The following is a 12,594-nucleotide window of genomic DNA, read 5'->3' as shown; positions in this document are numbered from 1 at the left end:
CTGCAAGTATCAATAGTAAAACACAGTCACAGTGCCCCACCCCCCCCCCATTCTTTTTTCCAAAGATCACAGATCCATCATTCAGCGCTTCTGTTGGTATCTATTTCTTATTAAGTCTCTGGATGTTTTGAACCAGAGCTATGATGCATACAGCCAAAAATGTTGCACAATACTGCAGAGTTGTTGCCCAATCCAGATCTAGCGCTCTTAAATCCATGTTCTTTTCTTTTAGGCTTGAGAGTGGAGAAGAAAGTTACTGAGATTAGTGTGTACTATGAAGTCTGAGGAGGTTTACTTTCTTAGGCCACTTAGCCTCATGCTTTGACTTTTGCCTTACTGTCATCTCCTTGCCATCTTGCTTCACTTTAGAGGTAAAGGGTCAAAAACATTTCTTGAACGTTGTATGCATTGTGTGCCTTAGGAAGAATGCATGGCATGGTCCATGTGATAGAGGAACATTTATAAACTGTAGACACAGATTACCATGGAAAGCATCACAGAAAATAATGCAGTTTGAGTTCAGTCTAGAAGGATGAATTGAGTTTAGAAAAGCAGAGTGGAGAAAGGATTTCTTGCAGGAGGACCTCTGGAGTAAAGGAGAGAAAGAACAAAGCAAGCTTGTGAGGTACAGAATGAGAAGTTGGTTTCAGGAGATATCAGACAATGAACTGGAAGAGTAGAGTGACCAGCTTGAGTTCTGTGTGCTGGGCATAGTGGTTTCATTAATTCCTTGAGTGATCCATTCATTCAAGAAATGGCTTGTCATAGCTCATGGGATAAAATCCAGACTTATTTGCTGGCATATAAGGTCTTCTGTGATGTGGTTGTGTATATCTTAAAATCCACTCCCTCAACACCATGTACCTGAAGCTCCTTCCATTTGTACTGAAGACTTTCCTGATTCTCCCAGAATGTTGTAATCCTCAGACCTTTGTTTGTCTGCAGAGGCTATTTCTTCTAGAGTCCACCTGGTGAATGCCTCATTCTTCAGCCTCATTTGCAGCATTAATTTCATGGTTCCTCTGCTGCTATAGAATCCTGGGCGAATCCTGCTAAAGCAGGTATAGAAACACCGTATTTTATGCTATCAGAGTACATGTTTGCTTTCTTCACTCAACTAGAAGCTTCCTGAAAGCATGGATTTGTGTCTTACTCACCATATCACCCATATCACCTATCTGAGTACCTACTTAACATGCAGCAAGTCCTTGACAAACATTTGTTGAATAAAATATTTATTGAACATTTAATTTACACCATATGCAGTTGTTTTTTAAGAGAATCATCTAGAAGCAGTGTGATTGCTAGATTAAATATGGGAAATGCAGAGAAACCAGTTATATGCATTTTTTGAAATAGCTCATTTGTTAAAAAAAACAGTGGGGGGTAGATTCCTAGAAAATTTATAAAAAATAAAGGATAGGAGTTAATGAGTGACTACTAGGGACTGGGAGAGGGAAGAGTTAAAGATAATAAATATTTGAGGTAATACAGCAAATATCAGGACAGTGACCCTTGGAAAAATAAGACAAACATTTTTTTTTCCCTCAGTCAGATCTCCTGGTGTTAGTATTTGCCTCAGCCCACCTCTGCTCTGAAGAAGACCACACTGTTCCTGTTCAGTTTACTATAACTAAGCTCGAGATTCATGTGGCTCTGATCTTCATATCTGATCAGGAGTTAAGATAAGAAATAGAAACAGTTCAACCACCCTGACTACAGTTTCCTATCAAGGGAAGGTGTGTGGTGCATAGGTTTTGAATATAGAAAGCTTGTTTCTGCTTTTGGGAGCTACAGCTGTGCAGTGTTATACCAGGCAGATGCACTGGGGTGCGCTACGATGTAGCCGAGCCTAGCTGTGCATCACAGCTCTCAACTTTAAAACTCCAGAGAATTTGATGAGAGAGGGATCCACAAGAACATGACAAATGATGAGAGTTCAAACCTTAAGAGAAAAATGGGCTTATTGGTAAGAGATCTTCTTTTTCTTTATTTACTGCCGTTCCTTATTCATTAAAATAACAAGCCTGTTTTTTTCATATGTGGCTGGGAAACGGTGTACAGAAATCAATTTTATATGTATTGTAGAATTCAGGAGACATATTGGTAACCATGGAAAAATCATAGGAAGCATGTATAAACCTTGATTTGGGGAAAAAAATCACTAGGGAAATTTTACTTTATTGCAGACTGTGGTATAGATTTATTTGTATAGCTTAAATGTAATACAGGTTAAGAAATATCTATATTTTTTAAAAGTTAAAATAAAGAATAGTGACTTGTGTGAAGATACATAATTTCACTCAGTTACCAGAAGGTGGCACACCAGATTCTTCTTAAATACACAAAGGAAAGGAATAATATTAATAGGAATATAAAATAAGCTGTATTTAAAGAGCCTTTAATATATTTTTTAAGCAAAAAATTATATAATTGTTATTTGCTTAGTGAGGTTTATTGCTGAAATATGACAAATATGAATTTATCCCATTGTAGCTTTTTATGATCCAAAATAATTTTTATGTGTATAGTAAAAGTAGACTTTGAAATAGTATTGCCATAAGGAAATACTGTTTTGAATTTATCATTTAAAAAAATAAAATACTTGCTACCTACCTTTTGCATAACAAGTGATTAGATGTAGAATAACATTCTGGATAAGATTTATGCCAAGTTCTTTTTAAAGATACTATGAGACTATGACTTTGATTTAGTTGTGACTTTAATAATGTAATAGTGCTTGTGAGATGACCCAGAAAAATGCCAAATCTGTTCATTTTGAATAAAAAGTTAAAACAAAGATGGTGCTTAGTATGTTTACTTTCTATGAGGTGATAGCAATATAAATGAGATAAAGGTAAATAAGCTGAATTTTGTGTTAGAGCTCCTTAAACACCTGCCAGCATACTTTAATTTTTTAAGCGAATTGACTGTTGACAGCATATACTGCAGTGCTTCTGTAGTAGTCTCTATTTTTAAAACTGCATTCCTGAGGCAGTACCAGAAGTATGTCTGTTCATCGTTGCCTTTGTATTAACCCAAAGGAGTTAGGTATAAGACAGAACTTCACAAAACAGAATCACCCGGTTAGGAGGCAATACATCTATTTATATGATTTTATTAATTACAAGCAGTATGAAAATAAAAAAATGTAGTAAATGAACCTAGAAGAACATTAGCCGTCTGTTCTCTGAAAGCTTGTAATGTTTGTCATTTGCTTTTGGGTTTTAATGGCAAAACAGTATATCAGCAAAGAATTGAACTTTAGGCTTAAAAAGCTAGAAAATGACAAAGCATTCCAAGGCTGAGTATATATTTACTGGAAAAGTGTTTCCTTGTGTCCAAATTTGTCTAGTTTAGTCTTTTAGATCAGCTGCCAATAAATGTTGTATTTAATGTCAGTCTCTATTCCAGACTTTCTGAAACATTAAGAGAGCTTCTAAAAACAAATAGAATCCTATGGTTTCCTAGTTAAAGTTTTTTTTTTAAGATAATTTACATATTTAAAAATTGCTCTGTGTGGTCTTAACTGTTCAGAATTTATATATGATTTATTAATTTACAGCTAAAATATTTGCAGAGTATGCTTTGAAAAATTTAAAATACATGCAGTAAAGCCACAATTAACCAAATTTTTTTTTTGCACTCCACTTTTAGGAGACGGAGGCAATTATGTTTAAAACAAGCCGATTTCAAGGATATATTCAAAAAGTCAACTTCAGGGTACGTGTAAGGGTCTGCATTTTCTTCTATGTTTTTTGTTGATGAGAATTTATCTTCATAAAAAAGACCCTGAGGTACTAGAAGCCATTCAGTCATCCAGGAAACTTTCAGTAACATCTAGGGTACTGTGTTTATTAAGACAAACAATAAATTATTTTGTTAAAGAAATACCACGCATCATTGTATTGTGCTTTATATTGTCCAGTGTGCTTTCATAAACACAAGTACAGTTGGTTTTACTATTTCTGTGAGTCTGGCAAGGAAAGTTGACATCCTGTTTTACAGATGAGGAAGATAACACGAGAGGTTCCAAGTTTGTGGCAACAACCAGATCACAGATGCCCAGCTCTGTCCTCTTTTGCACCCTTCCTCATCGAAAAAGTTTAACACAAGTTCTTAACTCCTACTCTGTATTGCACAATCAGTATCAATTGTACCACCCCTGTTTCCTAATTGCTGTACATTTCCCACTTTGCATGTGTCTATTTGTTGGCCTCCATATCTGTCAGCCAGCTGGAGACCTTGCTTTTCAGACTCTCCCAGACCTGGAAGTATTTGGAGTGTGGGAGGGCAAGATAATGGCCATGGACAGTAGGGATGGACAACTAGTTGTGAGCAACCAAGGCTGATATGCTGAGGATGGCCTGGCACTGAGGCAAAAAAGAGAATCCCATTCTGGGATCATCTTGCCTGGGGGTAGGCTACCTTGACCTTAAAAGCAGGATTTTTCCAAGTTTAATAGACGAGGCCTGAAAATCAGCTGGAGTGGGGTTCTGTGGTGTAATGGTTAGCCCTCTAGACTCTGAAGATCAGCTAGAGTACTTGTTTATAATGCAAGAATACTGCTTCTCACTTATAGACTTGTACATTTTCTTTTTTTTTTAAGTCTTTATTGAATTTGTTACAATATTGCTTCTATGTCTTGATTTTTTTGGCCATAAGGCATGTGGGATCTTAGTTTCCCAACCAGGGATCGAACCTGCACACCTTGCATTGGGAGGTGAAGTCTTAACCACTGGACCACCAGGAAAGTCCCTAGACTTGTACATTTTCAATATTCAGCCTGCTAAGGTATAGGGCTTTTCTCTTGGTATGTGTATTGGAAGGTAAAGAAAAGAGCCCCCTTTTTCTTGGAAGCATTCAAATTCAGTGTCAAGGCCTATGGAGGTGGGAGTCAGGCAGGGGTGAAGAATGACAGCGGTTGCTTGCACACCTTGCTGTATCATTATTAGAAGCATATAACAATAGCTATTGAGCATCATGTTGACTGAGGCATTTTAAATAGGCTTGTGTTCATTTGAGACTCAAAGAAGGTAAAGCAGAAAAAAAGAAGGTAAGGCAGAAACATTGCCCTCAAAAGGTGAAAAATTAGTGACTTTTGATATTTTTAAGAGTTAACCTATCCCAGTTGTTGTAAAGTTAATTTTTTAAAACTGGCTAGAACACTAGGCTGTCTAGGATTCTGGATAGTTAAGGCTTAATGGATGCAATATATTTATGCTAACTCACGTTTCATATGTGAATATGTAGTCAGTCCGATTAGATTTTGTGGGGTTTGTGGCTGGGGAACATGTGTTCTTATGCATACTTGTAACACCTAGCAAAGTCATAACTTCTCAGTACTCACTGATGATTGAGTGAATTCAGCGTGTACCTCTTCTGTGCAGATTTTGGGCTTGGCATAGTAAGTTGATTGATTTTCATGTTTGTGAAGTTCAAAGGGTCTATCTGACACTGGCAAGAATGGCTAATACTATAGGGGCCTCCGTCCAAACAAATGCATTTTAGTTGACAAATGCAAAAACCTGATCCTAATTAATCGATTGGTTTAATTCTTATTCCCTGTTTAGAGGATCAGTTTAAGCCCGATCTTACTGCCTCTTCACTCTTTTTGGAATACAGTTATGTTCTATGCTTTAAAAGTTTGAATCTCAAAAAACTGGCAATTCTGGAAATCTCTAAACATAAATATTTTTGTTTACTGGCTAGACAGTAAACGAATTTAAACAAAATGACCAGATCCTGTAGTGAAAGATTCATAAAAATGCTCCACAGTGTCTCTGACTTAGATCAAGCTGAATAAGGAAGGAATGAATAAATATATGCTAGCTAAAGGGAAGATGTATTTTATTCAGGTGTTATGTAGCTTCAGAATTCCATGAAAAGTAACTGATTATTTAAAACATATATTTGATTTTGAAGACGTGAAATTGTTCTCAACTACTAGATGAAGTAGACAGACTTAGAAAGGCAGTCATGAACCCCCAATTTAAATTGCCTCTAGTCAAAACGTAGGGTCAGCCTAGAAGAGGAATTCTGTTTTTCATTTCCTCATATCAGAATTGCATTTACTTTAGTTAGTCATAGAATGTGAGATAAAAGAAAAGATTTTCCCCCAGTGAACAACCATTGTATCCAAGTAATGAAGCTAGACATAATTCTAAAATAATGCTGTCATTAGTTCGTAACACATGAACACTTTATATAACATGAGTTAATGATGTATTCCATCATAGGATTTTCATTGAATTGCTAAATATGTTTTTGAGGCATAGCAGATTTTAGTTGCAGACTAGCTTCTGTAATTTAGACTTACTACCATGTATTTGAAATCTTGCAGTATAAATGTTTCTATGCCTCCCCTCCCTTCCTTTTTTTTTTTTTTTTTTAAGGAAAATATCTTTAGGGAGTTTCCTGATGACTAGTGGTTAGGACTCTGTGCTTTCACTGCTGGGCCCCGATTCAATCCCTGAACAGTGTGCTTTCACTGCTGGGCCCCGATTCAATCCCTGAACAGGAAACTGAGATCCCACACGCCACGTGACATGGCCAAAATATCTTTAGAATTCAAGATTATCTATGAGAGGAATTCTAAGTTAGAAAATGAGAAGGATCTCAAACTTGTCATGAAAATAGAGGTATTGAACTGGTTGTTAAGTCTCTTTGATACCACCATAGTAGGCAGATGCCATAACTCTACATTATACCTTTAAGAAAACTGTTGGGTCACAAGGTTCAAGTTGAAAGTTGAGCCTTTTTTGGAGTTTAAGATATTCTCACTCATTATATAGCTAATACCTTTTATTTTTAAATAATAATAGTTTATATAGATATATGTATAGGAAATTTAAAGTTTTAATGATTAGGCCTGGGAAGAGGTAAAAACAAAATTAAGTCATTTGCATTTAAAGGGCCTTTTATAAAATTTAAGTAGTGTTGTATAATCTTAATGAGTCATTAGGATTAGCTTTTCATGAAAATGTTTGCTTCTGGCTAGCAAAATATTATTGTGATTACTCAAGTATTTGTAACCAAGATTTACAAATACTCAGAAGGAGAGGTGGAACAAGTAAGTAATCATCTAGATCTCTGCACATGTGAATATTATAACTTTTTGGATAAAAATATAGAAATATAATTTTTTCAAGATAAAAATGTTATTTCATTAATTCTAATTGGGATATTGAAGAAAGTCTTTTATTGTTTTATTCTAATGGTCTTTCAGCAACTTAGATTTTTGTAAAAATTAGGTTTTACTGAAAGCATGCATAACATAGCAAATATTGACTTTCTTTAACTGGCATGCCTTTTGAGACTGGGTATGTGATGTGCTTATTTTAAAAAGTTTTTCAACCATTGTAAATAAACATTATTAGAAATTATTTATTCTTATCAACATAGTTCAGGATTTATAAACATTAAGATTTTAATATTGTTTATTATATTGTTTTCATGGAAACCTTGTAGTTTTGCTTCTATCGTTGATATCACAAGCAGTGAAACTATTTGAAAAGCTTTCTGTGCATAGAATTTTCAGTCAGTAAAGCCATATTCTTAACTTTTCTTTCAGTAACACTACATTTTAAATGCCTTTTTATTTTGATAAGTTTGTACACTTAATGTACAAGCACATCAGAAATTCTAACAATAGTTTGGCTATTTTATTTACAAATGTAATTTAAGTAGATACTTAGGAAGTTGTTAAGAGACAACTAAACACTTAATTATTACTTGAGGTGGGAGCAGAGATTTTTCCTTGGAGCAGTCTATCATCACTATAAGTGACACCTTTATTTTATTTAAGAAAGTATGTGTTCTGGGTGATTTCCTTCAATGTATGCTTATTTTAAACAAGTTAATGTGTATATTTAATTTTTTTCATTTTAAGGACTTTATAGCTTAAAATTATCAAATTAACAGATGAATATTCCTGTTACTTGAACTCTGCTTTTAGTAGTAGAATCAATAACACCATTTAAAAAACCTTTCAGGATATATCCTGGCTTTGGTACACAATTCTTATTTAATCACTCATCTGCTTATGAAAACTGCTCTTTCAATTTAGTCAACAAATACTTATTGAGTGCTTTCCCACGTGCCAGGAATAGTGATCAATTGGGATTCCTTCTTTGAAGGAGGAGCAGGAATTTGGGGAGGGCATCTCAGGCAGGCAAAGTGGCAAAGCTGGAGTACAGGGTATGGTAACAGCGTGGCCTCTTATTGGAGCACTGGATAGATTATCCCTATTTGATGATTATAAACCATCTTTCTAAATGACATTTTTCAAACAATTTAAAAATGGTAATGCAAAATCAGGTATATAAATAGTATGTAAAAATTGTTGATTTCCACCATTATCCCTCATAATACCTCCAAACACTTTGGGTTTTAAGGCATTTTTTAAATAGGTGGGAATACGTAAGAATTACTTTGGTGTATGCATGTCAACCCACTCCAGTATTCTTGCCTGGAGAATTCCATGGACAGAGAAACCTGGCTGGCTACAGTCCGTGGGGTCTTAAAGAGTCAGACCCGACAGAGTGACTAAAACACACACATGCATGTCAAAGATAGATAAAGACTTACTTAAGCATATGGATTTGGGAATCATGAATGAAGAATTCAGGGGTAGCCCCCCAAAAAAGCCATAAAAATAGAGATACTGCAGAAAACAAAAGGAAAAAAGAAGGGCAAGAACTTATGAATTTCCCTTTCAGTGTTAATCCTTTTCTCAGCTATAGCGAGATAAGGGTAGTCAGAATCTGTGGGTTAATGGGTCCCCAACAACTGGATCTTTCTTGTTACCTGCTCAGTCCCTTCTACTCCAGCTCCCATCTTAGCCTCATAACCCCTTTCATCTGACTCCCCGTTTATAAAAGGTGCAACATAACCATGAGGAACCACTACCATTCTGGCTTTCTATTCTCCTTCCAGCCAGTCTACTACCTTCCTTGCTCTTTTCTCCTTTGTTTCCTTACCTATTGTTTCCTGTCTTATCAGCTTACCATATCCTCTTATTGCTGACTCACCCAAAACAAACAAAGGAACAAACAAGCATTTAGTACCCCTGTTTTGCTTTGAAAATGTTCAAGATTGTAAGAGTACTTCCCTTCACATTATTTATGCCATCATGGCCTGAGGAATTCTCTGTGCATATATACACACCTGTGTGTGAGTGTGCCTGCACACCAAGTGTGTTTTTCTACTTGTTCATATTGTGAAGGAGATAGGTATTATAGTAATCCAAGGCATAGTCATAGTTACAAAAATCCATGTAAATTCTTTGTGGGAATTAAGGTCCACAAAGTTCTATTAAGGAAATTGATTTGTGAGAAGGTGCTTATAAAAGATCAAACAATGACTTTCAAAAGTAACTATCTTTGAGAAACGTCTGGGATTTTCCATTTGGATCTCAGCAAGGTTACATATGTGAGTATCTCATAAGAAATGTTTAACATATTTGATATTCAATTTCCTGAAATAAATAAAGAGGAAATATACGCATAAGTATGTATAGCCATTCATGTGAACAGCTCTATTTCCTGTAATGAGTAGCCCTGAATGTATCAAGAATTTTGTTCTGTTGTCTAGAACAATACAAAACTTCTTGTGTATTTAAAGGGTTTAACAATCCTACTTGGTTGCCATCTAAGTACCTTTACTGATTGGTAGAACATAAGCAGAACACACAATTGGGCATTTTCTACAGTCTTGTCTGTGCAACAGGGGTAACATGGATCTCCCAGGTTAGTCTGAAGGGACATTGTCAAGTTTACACAGTGCCTGCTCACACAAACTATGGTTAGTGCTATTATTCTTTAGTTGTAACTACCACAGGATTAACCAAAACTTGCAAGAAAAAGGTAGGTTAATTCTTAGGGAATATTGGGAGAATATGGAGAAAGAGGTCAGATACATGACATATTAGTCAATTCATTTCGCAAAGTGGTGGTACTGGAGACAAACTGTTGCAGTCAATAAGCAAATTAAACTTTCATATAAAGTTGTTTAGAAACATTTACAGTGAGAAAAAATTAGACTCTTGGCTGTATATTTCACTTTTCTCTCACACTATGACTGGCTTAATTTTTACTTACCTTTTTCTCCCTGATCATTCTTTATTTTTTTTTGACCACATGGCATGTGGGATCTTAGTTCCCTGACCAGAAATCAAACCTGCATCCCCCTGCTTTGAAAGTGCGGAGTCTTAACCACTGGACCACCAGGGAAATGCCTCTCTCATCATTCTTAAATGATCTGGAATTAAGATTTTGGAAGTGGTCTTTCTGCACAATTTTGTATTTTTGGTGTTTCTTTCCCATGTCTGTCTTTTGAGTATACATGTAATTGGAGGAATGAATGATTATTTTGTAGTTCTTATTTCTTTTGAATACATTGAGACATTTGTAGAATGTGATTCACTTCATATGGAAGCAAACATCTTCTGGAACAGTCTCATTGACAAGGAAAGACAGTAGGGTTTCTAGAGCAGGAGTCCTAGACTAGGAGTTGTGATTTGGTTTCTGGTTCCAGTTCTGCTATTAGCCAATAGTGTGACAAGTTAACTTCTGTGAGTTTCAGTTTTTTCATCTATACAATGAGTGTCCTGAGCAAGATGATTTGTAAAAGTTCTACAAATCTCTTTCTACTTTGGGAACCAGGGAATTCCATGTTGGGAGATCTGGCCAAGAATGACTCGTTTTGTGGCCTTGGCCAAGTCCCAGCATTGTCCTTTGTTTATTACATCTCTGAAATATGCATTTCACAGGTATTTTTAAATGATTAATGTTCATACAATGCTTTGAAGAGCCTTTGTGCATGCTGTCTTTCTATTCCGTTTATGCAGTTGTCCATAATAGAAACCAAGTGTTCTATAAATGAAAGCAGTGTTTCCTGTGATGTGAACGAGGGCTTTGACATTTCCCAGTCTAAATATTAAAGTAGTGGTACCACTACTGCATAAAATTATATTTAAAATATATGTTTAATCATTTTCTTTCTTTTATTCTGTAGGCGAAAACATTTTTAGTTCCGGAATGTAATGATAATTACACTCTATAGCTGCTACTAGACTCATTGTCAGGGTAGTAAAATCTGATTAATTTGGACTCTGCTAATTGAGGTGATTTTACCTGGCTGAAGTTTATTTCTAAATGACGTATGAGAAATGGTGTTGTTAAGCATTTTAATAGGGTAGAGTATATTTCAGGGACTATATTTCTACTTAAAGGAATATTTTTAAGCCTTTGGCATATTAGTTGTTTGTTCATGAGAGATAATTATAAATGACTTCCAGCAATTTATTAAAGCAAAAAAAAAACTGAGTATAAATAAATTCTCATCATCAAATACAATGCTTTTAGGGTTTGGGATCTTTAAGAATGCTGAGGGTAGGTGGAGGAAAGCAGTCTTACTTTTTTTTCACTTTGAACAAATATTACAAGTGTTGGAATGCTATAAAAACAGGTTTTAAACATTAAATATAAGAGAAATCTAGACTGAAAATTGACATAGGTGATTTGGTGGTATTGGTTGATTTCTTTGGAGCTGAATGAGATTAGACCAATATGTTGGTTTTTGAATCAGCTGATTGTTCATAGTACCTTTGCATAGTACCTTTCAGAACCTTTGCAATAAAGTGATCTTCACCTGTGTGGGGAGGTTACCCTCTTGGAAATTTGGGAAGCTCTATATTCACCCTATTTTCCCCTTAGAAATATTTAAGTAGTCTTTAGAGATAAAGACTCAAAACCTATCTTGGTTTTACAGACATTTGGGGGTCTTTGTTCTCAGAAGGAGAAGTTATATTTGCAATTACAACTTTGTAATATTTTCATAAGCTGGAAAGTGATTGCATTTCCTCTCTAAAATCTAAATCGCCTCCATAGAGCTAATTTGTAATTGTTTTATGTTTTATATTTTTTAATGTTTGAAAGTGCTCCAGGATTTTGGAATGAGACATTTCAAACTTGCTTGATGAGTACATGTGTGTGTGTGTGTGCATGCGCGTGCGTGCACATGTGTTATGTGATTTTCTTCTGGGTGTTTCCAACAAATTACCACTGCCAGTTTTACCTGGAACCTTTTTGCTTCTTAACTGTTAAGAACTATTACACAAATCCTAATATAATATATTGACTATAGTTTTTAGTAGTAGTGGCACTTTTAAAATATATTTTGGTCACTAAGATATTGATAAATACTCCTTTCTCTGATTTTTTTGAAGATTTCTGTGAGACAGTTTTGTGTGGGGGTACTAAAGAACTGGAAATATCATTTAACCCTTTAAGTTGCTTAACTGAGTTTTTGCTCAATGTTTGTGTTTGGTAGATTGAATAAAAATTATTTGTGAGCTAGTGATAGCTGAAACCTATTTAGTATTTAATAAAGTGTATGCAGTACTGGTCAATTTTTCAAAATAAGCTTTCTCGCCATAGCTGTATATCTGTGAATGTATATACTGCATATACATATATGTTGGATTTCATCGGAAAATATACTTTTGAATATTAATGTGTATCTTAAAGGTGCTTGTGATTACCTTAGGTGATTTCATGCTCTATTTCTGGTATATTAAATTACATATTTTGA

General features: G+C 35.1%; 1 protein-coding gene across 1 annotated transcript in view; it reads left to right on the top strand.

Moving 5' to 3' along the window:
* The first annotated feature begins 1,928 nt into the window (after positions 1-1,928).
* Positions 1,929-12,594, top strand: part of KLHL13 (kelch like family member 13) — a 74,222-nt gene continuing 63,556 nt past the window's right edge. Inside the window, exons 1-2 of the mRNA XM_068962454.1 lie at positions 1,929-1,969; positions 3,658-3,723. Of these exons, the coding sequence (XP_068818555.1) occupies positions 1,929-1,969; positions 3,658-3,723 (107 nt within the window). The remainder of the gene's footprint in view (positions 1,970-3,657; positions 3,724-12,594) is intronic.

This window comes from Capricornis sumatraensis, chromosome X (assembly GCF_032405125.1).
Source record: "Capricornis sumatraensis isolate serow.1 chromosome X, serow.2, whole genome shotgun sequence".
Classification (NCBI taxonomy): domain Eukaryota; kingdom Metazoa; phylum Chordata; class Mammalia; order Artiodactyla; family Bovidae; genus Capricornis; species Capricornis sumatraensis.
The sequence above is the reverse complement of the archived record's forward strand: the minus strand, read 5'-3'. Positions and strand labels throughout refer to the sequence as shown.